This window comes from Neopsephotus bourkii, unplaced genomic scaffold (assembly GCF_033783945.1).
Source record: "Neopsephotus bourkii isolate Nb327-2 ecotype Australia unplaced genomic scaffold, CSIRO-AGI_Nbou_v1 NB_533, whole genome shotgun sequence".
Classification (NCBI taxonomy): Eukaryota; Metazoa; Chordata; class Aves; order Psittaciformes; family Psittacidae; genus Neopsephotus; species Neopsephotus bourkii.
Window position 1 is genome coordinate 2,491,892 of NW_026901034.1, and position 24,311 is coordinate 2,516,202.

Here is a 24,311-nt window from a genome sequence, read left to right on the forward strand (position 1 = left end):
AAATTCAGAAGATTATGCACTTGTCTGCATCCCTTAACCCTTCAAAAAACACCACACGTAGTAGAAGCATGCACTTAGTAACATCTTGGGTGAGACTGTGTCTTGAGCGTACTCAGCTTTGGGCCCATTTAATGCATCAGCAGACACATTACACTAAGCAACACAGCATCATGCAAGGACACACAAGCTACCTCGAATAGTGAGAACAGGAAGCTACACCACCAGTGATGCCCTCTCAAGTGTAAACGAAACCTACTCAAAGCCACTGTTATTAGAATCATAGAATCCCAGACTGGTTTGGGCTGGAGGCACCTTAAAGCTTACCCACTTCCAAACCCCTGCCATGGGCAGGGACACCTTCCACTCAGGTTGCTCCAAGCCCCGTCCAACCTGGCCTTGAACACTGCCAGGGATGGGGCAGCCACAGCTTCTCTGGGCACCCTGTGCCAGCGCCTCAGCACCCTCACAGGGAAGAACTTCTGCCTAAGAGCTCATCTCAGTCTCCCCTCTGTCAGGTTAAAACCATTCCCCCTTGTTCTACCCCTACAGGCCCTTGTCAAATGTCCCTCTACTGTTTCCTATGTCCTCACCCAGTACCAGGCCAGTAATAAATGTGTTGCACTGTGTGAGCACACAAAATTACTTGGAATCAGCTTAGGTATTTTTAACCACACTGCACGGTACTTGAACTTCACTTGAACTCCACCCTTGAATTCCTACTGTGCTGCAAGGCTGGCTGGGTGGACAGATGGAGCTTATTTATTAATTACACAAGTTCACACTCTGTCCCTTTTTGTCTAAAGAACATTATGAACAGTGTGGAAATGCAGGAATAGGGAGGGGTTTGAAAAAATACAAAAACCTTGCTCAGTTCTTCAGGGCTCCATAAGGCATAACAAAAGTCCCAATAGTGGGAAGCTTTTATGAGCTACAGATGCCTGGAGCGAGATAGCTCTGGTCAGTTGTAGTTCTTACAAGGGAGCATAACCGGTGCCAGGGAGAGGCACAGTGTCATGAGCATCTATGTGACTGCCACAGGGACCAAACATAAACACCTGTCCAGCCTAAATGTATGATTTAGGCAAACACAAGTACACCATGAAACACGGCAGCAAAGGCAGGATGTTGGAGGATGCTGTGCCGTCTGGGAGCGAAGAGCTTGCCTTGGCTTGCAGAAGCAACACTTCACTGGAGTGTCCACGTCCACTGTATGTCCACAAATATCCAATGTCCACACATGTCTCTGAAATTTGTCTGGTTGGGAGCCAGGTTGAGCCAAGCAGCTAGGCATGTTGCAGGCTTGTGTTACTATTTCAATATATGCAGATCAATAAAGGAAGCCCACTGCATTTTGAGAAGACAGGAATGACCAGTAGATTAAAGCATGCCCAAAACCTTATCATATGTATGATTGCCTGGTAAACTGCTCAGGCTCTTGCACAGAGATGGAGGCAGTGACAACTTGGGCTTGTGATCTCCCCTCCCAACACATGCATTATGATCAATACCTAAATAATTGAAATGACCAAATTAATGGTAAATGCCAGTGAAGGCATATTGTAAGATGTCTGGCTCTTCAAATTAATGTGAATGCTCATTTTAATATGGATTTTACTATGCTGTGAATATGAAAAAGTTCAAAACCTTTCAGGATAAGAAAATTAACCTAGTATGTGTTTCAATACAGTACCTTCATGTACAGAAATATTATCAGAGCAATCAGTGTTTGGTTTCTCTCACTATCAAGACTTTGAATTCAATTTAAGGATTAAGAGTAAAAATGGTGCTTTTGAACATTTCACCTTAAATACATTTATTACAGACACCAACAGAGAATACCCTACTGATGCTTATAAACTGGCAAACCATAACATGTAGACAACTAAATATCCTTGCAAAGATAGATCTGTTAGAGCTCTGACCTGCTAGATCAGAGCCCTATCTGTTGATAACTGTATAGAAGCATTCTCAGTGCTGAGTTTGCATAACATTCTCTTAATCATTAGTACTTGTTCATCTTGAAAGTAGTTGATGTGGCTATGTCTTCATTGCAAAGTAACTACCGATGCTATTAAAAACCAGCCAACCAAACCCCAGCCAAGCACAATCTTCTTTCCCCAAACAAGATCTGTGTGCCTTTCAAACTCAATATTCACATTTGAAGTTTCACACTCAGATGAGCTCAATCATCAAGTTCCAAAATATCTAAAGGGATGATTTCACCACTCTCTCACACCAGAACATTCTTTTAATTGTACTGAAATAGAATGGTTTATCTCCCTCTTTCTTTAATATTAAGTGAAAAAGCAGAAATTGCATACTTCAGCAAGAGATGAAGCTAAGCAAAATAAGTGACTGTTACAGTTTTTAAGATCTCCATTCAGCAATAGAACACACTGAGGACTCCTTGGAGGTGAACGCTATATGGATGCTTATGAAGATTTTAAAGTAGGGAGGGAGAGACTTTCCTTTTCAGTATCAAGTCCTGTCCTTACAACAAGACATGGAAACAACATCATCATGTGCAAAGACTACAAACCGATGAAGAAAAATTAGTTCAGATGTCCTTCACTTTTAAGAAATTAGTGTCTATTCAGACCAACAAAATATATCTGTATCAAAAAGGCAGTGCTATATTAAACCTTCTTAGTCTCAGTTAGACAGTCATGCAAAGGTGCACTTAGATACTGCCAGCATTTGGCTTAGTTTGTTTCACAAATACCTTAAAAGTGTTTCAATATATTTCCTAATTCATATTCCAAAAATCAGCTCAACATTAATACCACAAACTTAAATCAACAGAAGAAATGAAATGTCCAAAGGCTTCATAAATAGAGTACAAGTTTGGGAGGCGCAGCATGATGCTGACTGTCAATAAATAATTACAGGGACATTCAAGACACGGCTCCAGCTGATTTCCATGTCAGCTGCTGACACCTTTTCTGCACGTCTGATCTGTGCTGACAATACTGATATCCAAAACAAGAGGAACACACACTTGGTTGCCAAAAGTTTGAATAAAGTGGATGTTTTTAGAATTGTAAAAAAGGGGAAAAGGGCTTATTCTAAAATTATTTATTAATATGGAATTCAGTTTTCTCCAGGTTGGAACTCAACTTCATTACAAGGAAGAACGTGAGTAAGAGTTAGTGAGAATGAAATTAAATAGAGAACTAGTCTAAACAGCACCAGTTCAGTGTTTTTGCAAAGCACTATTTCATGTGTTGGGTGATAAAACCCAGTTAGGTAAAAGTGTACTGTTCTGGCTTTTCCCAATGCTTGCATGCTTGGGTTTGCATTTCTGAAGTCCCTATAATGTGATTTTAACAAATACTCCAAAAGGCTGAAAAAGTAGAACTCTGTAGAGGACAAGTAGAACCATGTGCTAAAGCCTGGGCGCAGCCTTCAACCCTCTCAGTTCATGCACAAGCATGACTATTACTTATTTTCCAAATGACTTAGTAACGTGTGCAGGAATGACGAGTGGAGCTCACAGGAGCTGTGCAGTGACTGCTCAGAGCTTGGATAGAATGAGCTCTTCGCTCTCTGCTCTTGAATGGCTGGATGAACACATGCAGACTGTAGTCAGTATTGTGTAAACCACACTGCTCCAGGACAATGGAGGCATGATGTGATGACCATGCCTAGCAGGGCTGGGCTTTCCAAGAATTTAGTTGCCAGCTATGGTTCTGTCAGGGCAGGGTATGCTAACACCAAACTACTTACTGGAGTAAATTAACAGAATAGAAGGAGACACACCCCTTATCTCAGTGTAACACCACAGCAAAAGGTCAAGTTCCAGAGGAAAACTGTGTACTCGGTTTCAATCTCTTAATTATATTACAGAAAAATCTAATTACTGACCTAGTTGGATTAAATTTTTACAACATAACATGATCTCAGCCTGCAGACATCCAGCCCAAGAAGATGAAGTCTAGCAAAGTTACCAGCAACTGAAAACCAATTCTTACAAAAATAAGTGAAGCAACTTCAGCATAATAAGCATTACCAGTTCTATCCATAATTATTTAGAAATTGCTATTTCAGAAATGCAACAGTTCATCCTCCTTTCCAGGATAAAGCCATGTATGAACACTAAGCATTTATGAAGACAGGCACATCTCAGGCTGCATACTCAACAACTTCACTGAATAAGTAATCAATAAATAAACCCAAGAACCATAAAAAGGAGAGAGCGCTGATAGAATACTTGGGGTTTTAATTCCTTCCATTGCAAACATAGCAGCCATTGAATTCCTCCTATAATGTCTGCCCTTTTATATGGACGTTGAAAAAAGGTTAACAACTGAGTAATGTTTAAAGAGCAAGCTAATGATGAAAAGCTATTACACACCAAACATGGTTGGAATAATTTTTAAACCAATATCTAAAAGTGCAACATTTGTTTAAAAGAACAGTAAAGTTTGAACACAGCTAAAGTGGTTGTTTAACATCAAAATAATCAATAGAAAACAAGGAAGCAAAATTCCTCGGGAGATTTAGAGTATGGATAAACTGACTGATGTAATCAAATTAGCAGCAGTCTAAAATGGTGCTCTCCTTCAGGTCAGCAGAACCAATTCCTGCCCATTGAATCCCAAAGTTTGAAACAGCATTTTTCATGCCCTACAGTGGGGATACAGTAACAGCATGCTCACAGGCAGCTCCTGCTGCTTAGAGGACAGGCAGGAATTGTGAAGCCACACAGTTCAGAGTTGGTACTATTCCTATCTAGGGATAAACATGCCATCACTAAACCCCTTCCCATGGCTGGAAACTTAGTAAGTTACAGAAGCTGGACTTAAGTTTGCATTACAATTTTTGTTCACCAAAACTGATATTTCTCAGGGGGGGTTTTAGACAAACATCACAGTATCTTGGACCATGTAGTTTCCATCATACACACTCTGTACTTTCATCAATAAAAAGCATGAATCCCCACCTATGATTGTTTTTTCCCTCTATGCAGACAGAAAAGAGGAAGAAAGCTTCACATTTTAAGCCATTAGCATAATTTGATTCTTCAGTGAGGTCATCCTTCCTCATTAACCCAAAACACTTCAAATTACTCTCCTTTATGATCAACCTACTTCTGCAAAACACAGATAGTCCAGGAGCTATCATAGAAAATAACAAAACAAAATTACTGCTTGCAAATAACAAAATCAAATTAACATTTCTAATCCAGGTGGATACATACGGTCTAGGATGTGAGCAAAACAAAAAAGTATTTGAATTGGTCTCATCCCTGGAGTTTGGGTTTTGACCCTTGACTGATCACTGTTTTAAACAAAGCAGAATTCATTAGCCAGTATCCAAAGCTATACACGAGAACCAGATGGATATCCTGTCCATGAACTCACTACTTCTCAGAATAAACTGGGATCAAGATGGGCTTCCAGAAGGAAGAAATCAGTGACTAGTATTGTTCATATTGATTAACAACGGCCACTTAGAGGAAAGCTTTGGAGACATTCAGTATTAGTATTCTTTCTGGTTAAAAGCAGCAGCTATGCAAAATAGTAATTGCATTTTCACATCTCTCTGGACAGTGTAGTGTATCAGGCAAATACACATCTGTAAACCTGCAGTTCTTCCAAACAGTAATAAAGATCATCAGTGTTACACATCCAATGCCACTGCACTGTCCAATTGCAAGAGGACAGTGATGATAGAACCATTATTTAAAGACTAAACTATTACAGATTTTGTTGGAATTCAATTGAGTCACAGTTATAAACTTGCTGGTGTAAGCATTCTATATACAATATCATGTATGGCAAGGTCAAAAGGATTTACAATACAGTTTAGTGTTTAAAAGAAGTCATAAGTAACAGTGAAGGGCAACATTTGGTGTTTGTTCATATGGGCTAAGCTTCAGACATTTAGAGGGTATAAAATAACAGAAGCTGTTGGTTGTTTTTTTTAAGCTCATGCATATTATATACAGACAAAGCAATGGAATTCCTCATGGCTGTAAACTGACCTTTTCTAGTTTGGCACTACAGATAGCTCTGTTGACAAATCAAAGTACTTTAATACTAATGGCAGCAAGCCTGCTCTTTACTTAGGACACTTCTCCTTTGAAAGGTATTACTAACTCTTCAACAAGCATTGATTTCAAGGTATTCGAGAAGTCTGTTTAAGTGGAAAAACAGAACACTCCAAATGCTCAAAGTTTTACTGATATTTACAAAGCTCAGCCATCTGAATACAATTCTGTTATAAACCAACAAGTGACCTGTAAGCATTCAACACGGCAAAAGATCTAAATGCTCCCAATGCTAGACAAGACAGTTTTTAAAGTTAAACACAAAATCTTTGAGCAAACTATTTTTTGGGGTGAAATAAGTTCCTCTCTGTTGAGAGATGAACTCACTAGGAAAACCAAAAAATACTTAGTATGTTATCTCCTTAACATTTCATTCAATGTGAAAAAGTTTAACAGACTATGGTTCTTAACTAACTTTCAGATACAATACCATATTTTATTAAATTTTAATTAAATCATGAGTTGTTACTTAGAACACTGGAAGCTAAAGATGACCCATGAAGGGAAAATAAAGGGTAAACTCATTTTTACAGCTCAAAAAAGCAGACCAGACTCAATGATGGCGACAATGCTTGTTGATACCAAGTTTTGTATTCTGCACTTCCTAGCTGTTTCCTTGGAAGATCAGGAATCAAACTGTGTGCACCCACTAAACTTATAACCAGTTAAATTACTTTTGAAAATCTGGGGAATATTCACATCCAGAGTCTTTCTAACATATGACAAACCTAAACATTGAGCTGCTTCCATTTCAAGATGGCAACAACATGTTAGCAAGAAATGTTGAACTGGCACAATGATATTTAGAAATCCCACCTTTTGCTAGAGAGGAAGGAAAAGGATGAAAACAGGACATACACCAGGTTAACAGGAAAAGTAGGAAAAAAGCCTGACTAAAAGTACTCAACTTTGCAACAAATGTATTCCATTCAGTAGCCAGCTGGGAGACATATTTAATCAGGTTTCTGCTCAAGATTTCAAATACCTATGTCTGTAATTATTTCTGCATTTGTTCTTTATATTTAATATTGAACCACAGAATCATACAGTCACAGAATATCTCAAGTTGGAAGGGAGCCATAAGGATCAGAGAGTCCAACTCCCTGATCCTTGCAAAACTACCTAAAACTAAACCATATGACTAAGACCATCATCCAGACATTCCTTGAACTCTTGACAGGCTTAGTTCTGTGACTGGAGGCCTGTTCCAGTCACCAACCAGCCTCTCAGTGAAGAACCTTTTCCTAATTTCCAGCTTGAACTTCCCCTGATGGAGCCTCATTCCATTTCCTTGTGTCCTATCGCTGGTCATTGGAGAGAGATCAGCACCTCCCCTTTGCTGCCTGGCTTGAGGAAGGCAGTGATGTAGGAAGGCAGTTGACTGTGATGAGGTCCCCCTTCAGTGATGAGGTCCTCCCTCAGTCTTCTCTTCTGCAAGTGACCTCAGCTGCTCCTCAGAACTCTGCTCGAGTCTTGCCCTTGAGATCTTTCAGCATCTTGGTCGCTCTCCCCTGGGCACCCTCTCATAGTCTGATATCCGTCTTGTATTGAGGTGCCAAAACTGCACCCAAGACTCGAGGTGGGGCCACACCAGTGTGTTGGAGAGTGGGACAGTCACCACTCTTGACTGTGCTGTGCTGTGCTTGATGCACCCCAAGACATGCTTGGCCCTTTCAGCTTGCCAGGGCATGCTGTTGACTCATATTCAACTTGCCATCAGCCCGATCCCCCAGATTTCTTTCTCTTGAGCAGCTCTCCAGCCTCTCATCCTGCAATTTGTACCCACAGCCAGGATTACCCCATTCCAGGTAGAGAATCAGGCACTCACTCTTCTTGAATTTCATACTGTTTGTGACTGCCCAGCTCCAGATCATTCTGTAAGGCCTCTCTACCCTCAAGGGAGTCTGCAACTCCTCCTACTTTAGTATTGTCAGCAAACTTATTTAATGTACCTTTGATTCCTACATACAGACCATTTATAAAAACATTAAAGAGCACTGGCCCCAAAACTACGCCCTGGGGAACCCCACGAGTGGCTGGGCACCAGCCTGATGTCAACCTATCTACTGTAACTCTGAGCCTGACCTGTCAGCCAGTTCCTCACCCATTGTATGATGAACTGGTGTAGGCATGTGCTGGAAAGTTTATCCAGAAGGATACTGTGAGAGACAGCATCAAAAGCTTTGCTGAAATCCAAACCCATCACATCTATTGGCTTCCCTTGGTCAACTCATTGGCAAACCTTGTCATAAATGGAAATTAAGCTGGTTAAGCAGGGCTTTTCCCTCATGAACCTGTGCTGGTTGTGACTGACTGTGTTGTCTCTCAACTGCTTTTCAGTAACTCCCAGAATAACCTTCTCTATAATTTTACCAGGCACTGAAGTGAGACTGACAGGCCTGTAATTACCAGGACTTTCCTTCTTACCCTTCTTAAAAACTGGGACAACATTTGCCAGCTTCCAGTCACATGGGACCTCTCCAGACTCCCAAGACCAATGTAAAATGATAGAGGTCCCATCAGCCAGTTCTTTCAGTACCCTGAGATAAATCCCACTGGACCCCACATGTAGCCGGAGCAGCAAGTCTTGAACAAGTTCGGCTTGGCTGGGAGTTTACCATCCTACAGTCATGGTCCTTCAACACAGGGCTCCAGGAGTCCCAGGGCTCATCATCGATGTTAAAGACAGAGGTGAAGAAGGTGTTAAATGTCTCTGCTTTGTCTACATCCCTATTTGTGATGCCAAGCACACACCATTCCTGCCCCAGAAAACGGTGCCACTAATTACAGGTAGAATAAGGCAAAAGCCAAGCACCTCCAGGGCCATCCATGGAAATTAGCTGCTTGTATCATACAAAATTATTTTGCACTGAACTTATGGGATGCTGTGTAACTACAGGGAAGATTCAATACACATCTTAAAAAAAATCTTTTCTTAAGCAGACCACAGGGAATGTGCTACAGCAGGGGGCTGCTGGATTATGAATAGTGTCAGAATCATTTTCTGTGGACTGACATATTTTACTTAGCTGCTCAACCAGGATTTTCTTATTCACCATTTTATATCATTTTAACGTTATGCCTACTTCTTATGTTTCCCTAGTGCAGTTTGATATGATGCGTGCTTGCAACCTCATTGCCACTGTTGCTCTGACTGCTGGCCAGCTCATCTTTGTCCTGGGCCCAATGGAGCTGCCTGTCATTTCCCAGGATACCCAGTGGTGGGAGGAGGCTATAGCAGCCGTATTTCAACTTGCCAGTAAGTCCACTTCTTTTTACTGATAGAAAAATACTTTGTCTTTACTAAATCCAGGTCAAAAAGAGTTTCTTACTTTATAAATCTTTCAAGTGACAAAGAATAGGCAAAGCGGCCAAAACCTAAAAGTAAGCTCATTGTCTCTTAAAAGCTTTCCCCATGAGATTCTGCAGTACATAAATAGAAGCTTTTATCTTGGATATATCAGAACGAGTCTTCTGCCCACCAAGAAAAACAAGCCTTTATTATTTCCTATGAAACCAGGAAGGCAAACATGAAAGAAATTCACAGGATGCAAAGTAATCCCCCAGTTTAGCAGGACAAAATATACCAAAGGCTTGGCATATCTGAAAACAGAGCAGAACAGCCGAGGAAAGTTTTGAAGTCTTGCTGAAATATGATTATTTGCTTTTAGCTAACTAAATTGTACTAAAGGACCGTCAGATGGATTTTGATAGACAGACACATCTGCAATCTAGCAAAGAAAGCTGGAGTCAATTCATAATATTGACTGCTATAAATAAAATTCCACAGTAGCTTTCATGCACATAGATCACATACAGAAATGAATGAGGAAAGGAGGAAATGGTTTTATCACAATTCCATGTTGACAGCAGTGACAATGAACTGTAAATTTTTTGCAATAATGCCTTTCTTTACTACATAAGTTACTCATTACAGCAAGAGTCCAATCATTTAAGATATCCATGCATGAAACTGTCATTAATGGAGTAGAATATCCAAGCTGCTTACAAGATCAGCTTAAAATAACATATTGTTATTAATGTAAAGCGCAGGTTATTTTTCTGTAAATTTTAAATTCAACTTTAAAAACTCAGACAATTTAGAATGGTGTAAACCTGCTGAGTTTCCCAAATCTTCGTTCACGAAGTCAAGCCATGATGCTGAAACCTGCTGAGACCTCAGGTTTATACTGCTGCATGATCAGAATCTAGGCATTGAAATAGGGTGCTCAGCAGTGAACACCCATTAAGGATGATGAACATGACAGCCAAACAAGAAGAGTCTCAAAGCATCTGATCCAGCCTCAAGGAGCAGAGACCCTCAAGCAGAATTCAGTGCTACCAAGAGACAGATACAAGATTCCGTACAGCCTCTTGATGTACACCGTGGTGTTTGCAACTCTGGATACCTTAGTTCTCCCTGATGATTGGTGTGATGCCTGCTCAATTCTTACTCCCTCCCCTTCTCCCCAAAACTTGACATGTCTGTTTTTCCCAGATCAGAAATGCATTCTGGCCCTGTTTAGCTGTGTTGTTTCATTGACAAACAGCACAGGGGAAAGCCCTGAGCCTTTCTTCTATCAGGGCTGCTAATTTTAGACTGGGATTTTTTCCTTTTTTTTTTTTTTTTTTTCCTGTGCTGGAGTCTGTTTTAAACACAGTCAGAGAGAGACTGAAGGGCGCCAGGATATCCCGACACAGGAGAAGGAAATGCCTGCTATTACCTGTTATGCAAGCTGAACCTTGAAATCCCCAGTGCTGGGAGGGTAGAGGGGAGGGAAGCCAGAGTCAGAATGATTAACAAAACACTAATGAGAATGGCTGAAGAAGCTGTTGAACCAAGGAGTTCATCTGCCTGCCTGTGTTCAAAAGGTGTGAAGAGATGGATCTGGCAGCACATGACAGTTACAGAGACAGACATTGTGCTGTATGAATCAGAGGTCTGCCATCTGCAGAAATAATGCAGTGACTCTGGTGGCTATCCCTGCCCCTGCCCTCCATTCTCCTCTGCAGTTAATGCCATACTTTCCTTCACCATCAGATTGTTTTCTGCCTTGCAATCAGTAACATAATACTCATTTTCCATCTCATTATCTTAATGAAGTTTTTATTTTAAACAAATTTCTTCCTGATAGCCAGAACCAGCTGAAGTCTTCTGGAATGTATACTTTCAAAAAAAAGAGGGAAGGAGTCATCACGTCTGCCATTATCCAATATAAAATGGACTTTTTGGAGACCTCCCTAGTTTTTCCGTGTTACATTAGCTGCTGACTACTTGGGTAATCAAGAGCCTATCTTTCACACTGGAATACGCCAACAAAAGAGAGAACCAGTCACCTGTAGAATTAGATCTATTATTGTGGAGGAAGGCTTGAGTACGTGGTTCATAATCACAAAGTCAACTCACAATTTTCTTATTTCCAGTCAGAGTTTACAAATTGAAACATTATGTACGGGTTTCATCACAGTTTCCCAATGTCTGAACAAAAGTCCTTTTTGTTTTAGAAAACTAAGTGTATCAACTATTCTCTTTGAACCCTACCACAAGTTGGAATCGCCCATCTCTGACCCCACTGGAGCCTGCAATGATTCCAGGCTCCACTGCTTTTCACTCCTGCCACCTGCAAAAGCATTTGAGAGTCATTCAGAAAGGATGGACCTCTGACAGAAAACAAAGCCCCAGGAAGCAAAGAGGAAGGAAAGAAGAGAGGAAACAGCACTGCTTCAGAGACAGCAATGGGATTCACACAGCTCTACAACCTCACACTTCCCCATTAACAGGAAAGCGAGCTGTTTGCTTTGGAAAAGGCATGTGGTGAAAATGGAACCAGTGTTTTATGTGGAGTTTTGTGTCAATGCTCAGAAATGTCCCTCCAGAGGGTTTTGGGTTTTCTGGAGTTCTGTTTTTTTGTTGTTGTTGTGTTTGGGTTTTTGTGTATGTGTTTTTTGTTTGTTTTCTGTTTTTGCTTTGTTTCTTTCTTTTTGTTTTGTTTTTTTTTTCTTTGTTTATTTTTTGTTTGTTTGGTGGGCTTGTTTTTTGCTTTGTTTCTTTCTTTTTTTTTTTCCCCCCCAAGGAATTGTTACAGCCTCTATGTGTTGAATATAGGATGAATAACAGAGCTGACAGAAGATCAGCTGGAAAGGGAAGTTCATACTAACAGGATAGGGAAGAAAGAGCACTTCAGAGAAAACTGAACTACTACAAGCAGTAACCTGCCAGACTGTATCAGACCCAAAGGGACTCCAGCCAAGTCTCCAACCTTGTACAATGGTGATTATCACAGACTTTAGAGTGAAATGTTTGAAACATAATGGGGAAAATCCAGGATACAATATCCCTTACATTAGATCTCATCCAAGTTTCTGAAAGTCCAAGATTGGAATAAACCTGAATCATCACGATTAATATTCTTGCAAATCCATATTCAGCATTAAATTACTTCAGTAAGTCACATCATGAAGATTAAAAAGTTCTGCATTCCTACGGAGCTTGTAATTTACAGCCAAATAAATTACAGTATCACCACTCCTGAATTTCAAGCATTGCATTCCAGCTTTTCCCACTGTGTTTTTCTGCTGACAGTGGGTTTCACTCCAGACCCCAGCAGGTTACAGGAAACTGGAATTTACCCATACTCTCCTTTCTGTGCTACTAAACTGAAATCAAACAATTGTTAGGCCATTTAACTTCTTTCTGGGTACTACAACTTTAGATTGGTTGACTTCCAGAAAATCTTAATGCAGATAGACCAGCAAAGCAGCCATTTGGAAAATATAGCTGAAAATATCCACGATAGCAGTGTGATTTTGATTTCTGTATTACTTCCTTCCACCTCTTTCCTTCACAACACCCTCAAGCCAGATCTGTTCCAAGATGGAACCTGTGGAGCTGTAAACCTAATACTTCCTGAAAATGAAGCAAATAAATGAGATACTGTAAATAACCTAAAAATCATATCAAAGACAAAGAACTTAACTGCTTAATTTGTACTAAATGTTTTCGTTATTTCTCATTTTTATTTCACTTCAGTGCCAAACTTGCTTGTTCTTTATGTGGACTGCAAACCTAACAATAAAGTGATCTTTTTTTTCACATGTTTGCAAAGATCTTAAAATATAGAAGCCTATCCCACTTGTGTTGACTGAAATGGTTCAGGTGAGCAGCTGAACCAGCAAACTAGATGGGTAGTAGCTCAAAGAGTAAATTGAACGCACCTGACCTGTGTATATTCTTCATGCCTGAATACTGATATATGAGTAGCAGCTGATTTGTTGTAGTATCTCAATGTCAAGGGCACATATTTAGATTGGATATAAGGAGGAAATTGTTTCCTGTTAGGGTGGTGAGGCACTGGAATAGGTTGCCCAAGGAGGTTGTGAGTGCTCCATCCCTGGCAGTGTTCAAGGCCAGGTTGGACGAGGCCTTAGGTGGTATGGTTTAGTGTGAGTTGTCCCTGCCCATGGCAGGGGGGTTGGAACTTGATGATCTTAAGGTCCTTTCCAACCCTAACTATTCTATGATTCTATATTCTAATGAGAAATATGGTAACAAATATATCACCTGATAAATATCATTTGGATGTGCAAGTAGAGGGAACATCTTTTACGACAGACACAGCATTAGAAATAATGCAGTTATGCACATAGAAATGCGTGAAATGAAAAGTTCTTCAACTCAAATATCCACTTCATTGCTTACGAACATATTACACATACAGGGAGGTGTCTCCTAGCTAGATCCCCAGTTACACAAATCTTTGATGCATCAGGAGATGGGCACAGCACTTGAAAAACAGAAGTAGATGACCACTGAAGCTTCCAGGAGGCTCACTTGTCAGTGACTGCTTCTCTCTGCACAAGTTGTTTTTTCTCAGGATGACAAGACCTCTTTGTCTGATAGAGTTTACTGCCACCAAAAGCAGAGCTTGCTTTGCCTCCAGCTGAATCGAGGTGCCAAGTAATGTTTGCTGCTGACTTCCTGGGTGAAAGTCTGCGCAGTTATCCTTATGTAAACAGCTGCCCACCAAGAATTACACCTTATGCACAGGGAATCCTTTTCAGACTTCAGTTCAAGGACTGCCATAATTTCTAAGTCAACCTCTAAAAGGTAACAGAAAAGCAAGTTCACTGTCAGTAGACTTGTTAAATAGTACTCTACAACTCCCTTTGAAGTTTTCCAACTAACATAAAGTAGAACCCACTGCCTTACACTGACTAAATTTCACAACTTACCAGGTTAAAGACAAAAGTGGAAAGCCATTGCAATTCAGTGAAGGTGAAAAGTGAAGGACAAGAGGGCCGTATTGCCCCTGAGAAGGCTGGTCTATGTAATATGCATGTTCATAAGCAATTAAGTGAATATTTGAGTTGAAGAACTTGTAATTTCGCACACTTCTTTCTGCATTCTAAGAGATGTTATGTCCTACCAAAATATTTGGAAGGAAATTTTTATTGTACTCAACAACGTACCACTGAAAAGTCAAAGGCCACTAAAGTCTCCACAGCATTTAAACCAAGCAAGCACACTTCTGCAGCTTCAGCCTGGTCCTACAACTAAGAGATCACAACTACTACACAACTGTAGGGGCCCTACAAGAAATCTGGAAAAGGGCTTTGGACAATGGCTTGTAGGGACAGGACAAGGGGGAATGGCTTTAACCTGACAGAGGGGAGACTGAGATGAGATCTTAGGCAGAAACTCTTCCCTGTGAGGGTGGTGAAGTGCTGGGCACAGGTTGCCCACTGAATCTGTGGCTGCTCCATCCCTGGCAGTGTTCAAGGCCAGGTTGGACGGGGCCTGGAGTAAACTAGCCTAGTGGAAGATGTCCCTGCCTGTGGCAGGGGGCTGGAACTGCATGAGCTTTAAGGTCTGTTCCAGCCCAAACCAGTTTGGGATTCTGTGATTTTATGATTACAGAAGCTCCACATTTGCCTCACACTGTAGCAACTCTTTTTTGTGCCAAGCTGACACAGGAAAAGGTGTTAATTGAGTAATCATTTACATAAGTCCTATAGCAATCACACTTTGGGAATCTATCTCACTGTGAGAATGAGTTGAGTTCCTACAAGCAGCTTATTTAGGCTTGCGGTTCATTGTAGCTAAATCATTCCCTGTAAATGTTTATGGGGTATGTAGAAAGGGGGCGAAAAATTTCTCCTTCCTGTTTGCAGTTCTGCTGCAAAGGTGTGGGTTGTCAACTCCCAGCAGTCTGGCTCTCTATTTTCCTTCTTCTCCCTTTTCCTGGCAGCAAAAGTCATCCTAGAGGACAATCTGTAAAGAGGAGATTTATTAACTCTCAACATAGACTCTCTACCAACCTAGAAAAAAACATAGTGTAGATTTCTTCAACTGCACTATCAATGTATTAATAAAAAGGAGGAATTTGAATCCAGAGGTGTCTAAAAAGAAACCAATCCAAACAAACAAAACTATCACAGAAGTAAAAAAGTGCCTATGAGAGTTCTTTTAAAATGGTAAAAATCTGTAGGTGGCTTACAGCCAGCTACAGTCAAACAGGAAATTCAGTATATGGATTTGAAACATAAGTTCAAAAAGTAACATTTTCCCAACCCACCCTCATTCACAGTCAATGCTGTCCCAATCAAAAGTCTTCCTAGTGAATTCATTATCTGTTTCCTTCCCCAATGAAAAAGCCCCCCCAGCCAGACTTATTTTTCTACAGATGGGAAACAACTAGAGATAAACAGCAGATCTATGGGAAAATAAAGTACTTTAAGTAATCTCATCAGGATTTTTAGTAATGATGTGGCCTCTGTCCAGACTTCAGACAATACACAATAAAATGATCCGGAATTGACTGATGTATGTAATTAAATTAATTCAAGGAAATTCAGCTATGCACCTGAAAGTCTTGTCATTGTTACAAAACAGAAATGAAAACAAATCAGATGAAAATGTTTAATATTTTCATAACTAAACTTAAGGAAATATTTCCCATCGCAGCTCTTTTCAAACTGCATCATAAATTAAGAGATCAAGAAAACTGATGGCAAGCAGAAGAATTTTCTGGTTATTTTTAGGAGAGTTACCCACGAGAAATAGTCTGGAAAGCTAACTGTCTCCCTTCAGGTATTTTATTTGAATACTGAAACTAAATTCAATGTCACAAATGTCTTTTAAAAAGAGAAAAGTCACCTCAGTCAGTTTTAGTCATGGAAACAGAAGCTATTCTTAATACAAGGTTAATTTTTATAGGTACTTCTAACTGGTCCGCATACCATCCAAAGCCAAGTTCTGCACTGGTATATTTACATTAAAACTGAGTCTAACGCATATTACACAAACATCAATAGGAGTAGAATTCCAGCACCATTTTTCTTAAATTCTCATCAAAGTGAAAAACTAATTGAATACTCAACAGTATCCAAAGGCACCAAATCAAAATGTTGTCAAAGATAACACAGTGAAAGCAGTAAGCAAAACTGGAGATACCAATATCATGGAAATGCTCTGCTTTACCTATCTTCTTAGTAAAAAGAAAATATTAGTCAAACTTCAGTTTTATTCTCTTTCCTTAGAGCAACTGAGTATTCCTGAATCAAAGCACGAGGGTCTGAACCCAGTGGTACACACATAATTGTCCATAAGGTTCCATCCAAACTAGGAAGACACCACTCCTCCATAGACTCCGCATCCATATAACAAAGGAATAAAAAAAAATATTTTTAAAAAATCTACTTTTCCTAAGAAAGAAGAAACTGTAAAGAAGGGCTAGGCTGGCACAACTAGAGCATTTAGTGTTTGCCCAGTCATTCAGAGAGCAGACTTGCTGCTAAATGTTTCATCTCAATTCCTAGCTGCTGAACACCACCACTGGAAGGGCAAGGAAAAGATAAGTAGCACAGTGGAACACTTTGTTTCAATAAATCTGATTTTGCTGAAGTTGTTGCAGACAAAATCCCTCTCTGGGGGGTTTCACACATCATCTTTACAATAGCAGCACTCAGTAAAATTTAAGTATCGTTGTATGCAAATGCAGCCTTTTTTGCATCAATATGATTTCTTCACCCTTCGCCCTTTAGTTCCTACATTCATATATCCAGTATCAGGTCATGTTAATATGAAATAAGAATGCTCGAAAATGATGTTCACAGTGACATTTTTATTCTGGAACTCACGTACACTGGCAGAACTGTAAAACTAATGATGGAAACTCTTCACAGTAACATGTTTCCAACTCTCCCACCTCCATCATGTTTTTCTCTCTTCTAAAATGTCAGTTTCTCTTCAGCCTGCAGCAAAGTATTCTGAACAGATAACACATTCTTCACTCAAGAGCTCCAGTGACTCACTCCTGCTACCTGCCAAGACAGGAGCTTGCAAACCCATTATCTTCCTGTTCCCCCCTGATCAGGCAGTGGCACTGGACTGCAAAAGGACAGAAAGCCTCTTGCACAACCGGCTGCTCATCTGATCAGGGTTCAGGCAAAGGGCCTGTGAAGGGAAACAGTCTTGCTAGCATAGTTTTATTTGGGGACCCGTAAAGAAGCCTTACTGCTTTTTCCTGGTGGATGATTGCTCCACTGGATGGAAGAGAGCTCATGAAGATGGACAGACTAGCGTAGCCATTTAGGACAGTAATCAGCTGTGATACATAAGCAAGAAAGAAAAAGCTGAGTAATTTGGGGAAAAACCAGTTTAAATAATGGAAATGTTCCTGTGGTGTTTATTAGCTTGTACTGTGCCATAAAGAAATGTGTATAGACCACTGCTGCTTGCCTTAGCTAAGCAAACAAAAGAATGGGGCAAAACTGATGTCTAAGGAGTGCAGCTCTCTCACACTTGTGCAAACCAGCTTTTCCCAGCAGGTTTGCACAAGCAGATCTGGCTTTCAGTTTAAATTAAAAGTGCTAAACATTCATACTTCCCTAAGGCAGAGATAATGATAAACAGCAGTGGGAAAGCACCAGCCACAATTCCATACCTGGAAATTGAGCTGCAAGACACAACAATATCAGGGTTATTCTGCATAACTGGTGTTCCTGAACCTAGCTCCTTCTGCCAAGAAAGCCTCAAACATATAATGCAAGATAAAGTGGACCGTTGTTAATATTTACAACTGTCTCTCAGAGGTACCTGTAAGTGGTCACTGGTACAAACAGCTTAGTTCAAAGCTTTTGCTGCTTATGGTTTTCTGATTTGCATCATACTTAAAAAAGAAAAATAAAATTTCACAGAAGCATAGAATGGTTAGATTTAGAAATAACCTTAAAGATCATCTGGTTTATTCTTATTCAATGCTTTTTGGATTCTCTGAGAAAGTGTATGTGAACTGGAAAAGAATTCTGAAAGGAAAACTGATCACACAGTTTTGTCATGTGCCAGACTCATCAGGAAGATGGGTTTCTTGATTTGTACCAGAATACCCTCCTTCCTGCAAATTTTAAACCATAAGAAAAAGAAACAGGTTAACAACTTGGCCATAGGAGGTGCAAGTAATCTTCTTTTCTCTGTTTCATACTTCATAAGAAAATCGGTATTTATCACCCTTTGAAAAGTAGACTGCAACCTGTGGAACAGCAAAGCACTATAGTATTTATTTGCATTACAAGACCTAAAGACCTCAAACATAGATGTAGACATACATATTCTCCCTATGAGCACGTTACAACTCTCATGCTCTGCTCCCAAAGCTCTGAAATACAAAACAGAGCACAGAAGTTTTATCATTTTGATTCCACAGATGGGAACCAAGCCATCTCAGAAGAGAGTTTAAAAAAGTTGATATATTCCATTACACAGTATCTAATCTCCCCCTCTCTTCTCTACCATATGCCTTAGGACAAAATGAACTTTGAGAATGACACTGGAAGTGAGGAAAAACTATTTTCTTTCTGAGTTCTGCTGCAATCTTCTTATATGCCATTACCACTAACAATAAAGAAACAGATTAAAGTCATAAAAGACCCAGATAACACCAATCAGTAAGGTCATGAGAATTTAAAAGCAATTCAAGGAAACATCATAGAAAAGGAAGAGCACAATTTACTGTGGCTTTGAGGACAAAAGTAGAGTTCTTTGAATGCTGAAAAAACATGTGCAAACTTCACTGAGGATTGTGAATGAATAAGAACATTCCCACTTTCACATGGTGATGAGCTAAGCATATGACTATATAGAAAAAATAATTCCTTTGAAGAAGATCACTTGCTTTCAACAGTCTATCCAAGAATGTAGATAACATCTGCCTGGCTCCAAGAGATCAGGATTTTAAAAGGTATGCATAGTCTGATATGTACCTTATACAATATTGTCATTCAGCAGTGATTACTGAAAAAAATGAGTGAAGATTCAAGCTTAATTGATCAAAAGCACATCTTCTACAATTTTTCTGTACTCAGTATATTTTTGAACAGGGGTGAAGAAACAACTTTCAAGCCTGTATACTCTGAAATAATGCTAGATGACCACCTGTGTAATTGGGAACCCATCTCCAACCTGGTTAACATTAGAAATAATTAATTAACATTAGAAGTAATCCTGCAGACTGAATTTGTGAGTGTTAGATCAGTGATCTCTGCAACTCAATTAAGTCAGTGTGCTCCATGTCACCACATTTTCCCCAGATGAAACTTGCTCATTTAAAACTAAACTGAACCATTAAATAACTATTACACTTAACTGATGAAATCAAGGTTTTATTAATTTTTTTTTTCAATTTTTTTACAATTGAGTTGACAGCCTAAAACCTATGTTAGACTTTTCCCAGCAAAGACTACTGCAGAGTGGTTAAAGAGCAGGAAAAAGCTACTCTTCCTGTAAGAACCTATTTCCTCTTTATATATCCTTAGGAAGAAATGCCTCACTTCAGACCTGCTTTGGTCCATGGCATCTGTGGAACAGTGCTGCCTCAGGAGAAAAAGGTGTAGCAAGCAACTGAGTTACAAACCGCCTTCTAAGTAGAACCAAGAGAGCTGAGGATACCAGATGTCTGCGGAATTAATACTCATTTGTTGCTTGTTTCATTAGGAGGGGGATTCAGCCCTCACATTTTTAACTCTGAGAATAGTAAAAATGTGCACGACATTACTACTTATGTAGTGTTTTCATCCTATTTGTTATTTCATTTTCCTCTATTTTTTTTCATCTGTATGTAATTCATGCCTTTTCCATTTTCACTGTATTACTAATACTCTTTTTAGAAAGAAACCTGATACAATGATTACTCAGGATGTGCTCTTTTATGGAAAATCAAGGACCAGAGCCACGTGTTGCACCATGTTAAAGACACAGATCTGTGGGAACAGTGCAGGCAGTGTGGCTAGCTGAGAGGACAGCATGCAGCCACTGGGACCTACTTGTTCTTGCCAGTCTTTGCCCGTGAACTTAGGAAGATGGTATATAGAAATCTGTCTGTTTATGTGTCTTTGTTGATTCTAGTCTTTCTTCATGAAGGGGTCCTTTGATCAGTGCTGTTTCTTGTGTGATGCTGGTGGTTAAGGAATTGTGTAGGAGAAAAGAGAGAGAACCTTTTGTCAGCTATAGAAGCACATTTGCCTCCTTTTATGTTTGTTTCAATCTAATCACATGTATAAATTACTTCTCTTGAAAAGCTGAAAAGTAGTTCTGTTTGAGAAGAGGCACAGGAAGGCACTAATCCAGTAAAGGGCAGAAAAGTAATTGTGTGCTTATCAGTGCATTCTTCAGGGAAAGGGCAGTCTTAGTAACATAAAAAGGAGTCAGAGATACGGATTCTGCCCCTTGTTCTGACACGGGCCTCCTGCATGGCCCACCTCCCCCCACCTCATATCTGAAATAACACTATTTACCAGTGGTGTCTACCAAAAAGAATGTGGAAAATATTTTTTTCAGGTTTTTTTTTTTTTGTAAATCTCATTGTCTATCATCTCCAACCAGAGGTCTCAAGTGCAGTGTTATCACTCTAATATTACTTACCTTTTAGGGAACGTACAACTGTGCTTAAGGTTAGGGAGGGAGTGGAAACCTTGCCTTTGGCAGCTTCTGGAGGAATAATATTGCTCCTGGCCCATAACAGTATGTTCTGGCATAGAAAAAATAGGACCATAAAGTCCCATTTATTTCACCTTCCACTTTTTTAAGCCTCTGTACATTTCTTTTATTAGCAGCCTTCCAGTATCTGAAGGGGGCCTATAGGGATGCTGGGGAGGGACTCTTCATTTGGGACTGTAGTGACAGGAAACGGGGTAATGGGTTAAAACTTAAACAGGGGATGTTTAGATTGTACATAAGGAGGAAATTCTTTCCTGTTAGGGTGGTGAGGCACTGGAATGGGTTGCCCAGGGAGGTTGTGAATGCTCCATCCCTGGCAGTGTTCAAGGCCAGGTTGGACAAGGCCTTGGGTGATATGGTTTAGTGCGAGGTGTCCCTGCCCATGGCAGGGGGGTTGGAACTTGATGATCTTAAGGTCCTTTCCAACCTTAACTATTCTATGATTCTATGATTCTGTAAGATGATTAGCTATTCATCATTTTCGCAGTTTACAATAGCAGCCTGCCTTATATAAACATTTCTAAATTTCAGAATAAGTGTACCATATTCTGAATAAAAGATTTTCATTATTAATATTATTAATATACCAGTTTTCTGTGGTGGCAACAGAAATAAGGACATCTGTATGAGACAAGAGGATGGGAAAAAACCCCACCACATGAAATACAGCTAAGTGGGTGTAAGAAATTTAAATCAGAGAGAACAGATTTAAACCTGACATTGAGACTCCATTTAGGCACCCAGCCTTTGCATATATCATATATATTCATATATATATATAAATAATGCCCATATATGCCTTCAGGAGAACACATACATCATAGTAGGGATGGAAAGGCTTTACAGACTCAGAATTGCTGGCCTGTGGCCTCTTGCCACTATAGAAATTCAAGAGAATAACTCACTAAAAGTAATTCTCACATTCTCCCTGCAGGTTTTGTTCTGGTCATCGGATTGGTGACTTTCTACCGCATTGGACCATATACCAACCTCTCTTGGTCTTGCTATCTGAACATTGGAGCCTGTCTTTTGGCCACACTGGCAGCTGCCATTCTCATTTGGAACATCCTTCACAGGCGTGAGGACTGCATGGCACCCCGGGTCATCGTCATTAGCCGTACCCTGACAGCACGGTTTCGCCGTGGGCTGGAAAATGACTATGTTGAGTCACCGTGCTGAAAGCATGGACTTGAAAGGAGAAAGATCTCCAAGAAAATCTACACTGAAGTTGTCTTCTATAAATATATGCTATAATTTAAAATTAAGGGTTGAAAGACATCACAAAGCTCACTCTTGTGGGCAGAGGCCCTCAATTATTACTTGGATGGGCTCCATCTATATACATATGTATAAAACACACAATTTTATATATATTATATTATATTCCCCTCTCCCTCTGCTGTACAGCACAGAATGCTGGATTGTCAGAATCCTGACAGAGCAGCACAGCTACATGTCATCAGGGTCATCTGTAGCAGATGTAGAGTGTAAGCAATGAGAATACAGAAAAAAGGCAACCAAACATGTTTTCTCCATCTGCATAAAGTTATTCTAATAATATGAAAAACCTATAGGAGACCAGTGACAATAGCTTTGGCAATCTAAGAAAGCAGAAAACTCACTATAGAATAAGTGATTATTTTAACATCTATTTAAGTTTCATGAATCTTCAGTCCTTCCATCCACCTCTCTTCAAGGCACTCCTCATCAGCTGCAGCACCTGCTCTGCAGCCATAGCGTAGCCCAGACAGTAAGAAGCAAAAGCAGCTCTAACCATGCTAATTGCAAAGAATGCAGAAGAAATAAGTTGCAGTTTTTCAGACATTACTTTTGTAACCTGATACAAAGATTTGAGTTTCTCCTCTACGTAAACAGACATGCCACTAAAAACTAAGAGGATACACAGCTAGGACTGGCCATACACATTACTGAATGATCTACTTCAGTGTTACAAGGCCAAATATCTACAGAAGAAGGACTCCCTAATAATCACAGATACTATTAACTTAAATTATTGTAAATGATTATTAAGAACAGGTATTTCAGCCCAAATTAATTTATTCTCAGCTAGCTTTAACATTTGCTGTGACATTTTCAGATTAGAGTGCTATGTCAGGACACCTAACTCTGCCCGTGTAACACTGGAGGATGTAACTGCCTCCCAGGAACCCAAATTGGAGACTAAGACACATACACAGGATTAAGCATCAGATTTAAGACAGATCTGACTGGTAACTTAATATAGGAATGAAATGAGAATAATTAGTACCTATGGAATTAGGCATAATGTTTATCAGCCTGACCCTGCACATGGGCTCACGGCACTCATGTGCAGGTAACTTTCAGGGAGGAAAAAAAAAAAAAACAGGACAAAAATTATTGTGCAGAAGTACTTAGGATACAGCAACTAGAGGCAATGACAGATGTTTAAAAACTCTAAGGATGCTACTCTGAGCAGTTACAGAGAGGTATGAAAGACCACCAGCTGTGAATGTTACACATTCTTTAGGACTGTTGTGTCACTCCCAGCTGAGTACACTGCTTTTCTCCCTTATATTTATTTCCACAATACTTTTCCACGCTTTGTTAAATGTGATCATCAAGCTGGCTCTTGAGTTCTGTTCTGCACTCAGTTCTGATGTAATAAGAAACTCAACCCCAACTTCTGCTCTGCACCATGTTCAAAGTGAGCAACACTCTGCAGAGACTGATGCTCTGGAACAATGTTTTGGTCTATTGGGGCAGAATGCCATAAAGCTGACAAAGAGTTTCTTCTAGCAGTAGGTTTGTAAAAACCAACTAAGATTTGTATTCATTTGCCTGCATTACTTTCTGGAAAATATTTTCTAGAAATAATATGCTATGATTAATTGCAGGGGTTTTGAAAAATAAAATAATGGAGTATTTAAAAGACAATATATTATTTCTTCTAATATTGCAATATCCATATTATAATAATATACTTTTAATTTTAAAAATCAGCTATGTGGTTGGTAAATTGTAATACTCGGTATTACTGTGATTATGTTAGGTGTATAAATAAAGTTGTGAATGTTTAGTTTCTTCTAGTGACAACATGAGATTTTTGCAGAGACACAGAAAGGTGGCTGCTAATTATCGAGTGTTTTCTCCTGTTTAGGAAAAAAGAACCCATAGAACTTGCAACATCTTTTAGGCAAAGAATCATCAGAGAATATATTAAAATGGTGTAAGATAAAGAGGCTTCATCTTCTTAGAAACAAAAGGGAGAATGAAGTCAGACAGGAA

The 24,311-nt window shown here is 39.7% G+C and overlaps 2 protein-coding genes across 3 annotated transcripts in view; one reads left to right on the plus strand and one right to left on the minus strand.

Moving 5' to 3' along the window:
- Window positions 1-24,102, plus strand: part of TMEM204 (transmembrane protein 204) — a 28,801-nt gene extending 4,699 nt beyond the window's left edge. Inside the window, exons 2-3 of the mRNA XM_061350816.1 lie at window positions 9,156-9,311; window positions 21,979-24,102. Of these exons, the coding sequence (XP_061206800.1) occupies window positions 9,156-9,311; window positions 21,979-22,223 (401 nt within the window). The 3' untranslated portion in view covers window positions 22,224-24,102. The remainder of the gene's footprint in view (window positions 1-9,155; window positions 9,312-21,978) is intronic.
- Window positions 1-24,311, minus strand: part of IFT140 (intraflagellar transport 140) — an 80,667-nt gene that overhangs the window by 22,560 nt on the left and 33,796 nt on the right. The gene's annotated exons all lie outside the window — the stretch shown is intronic.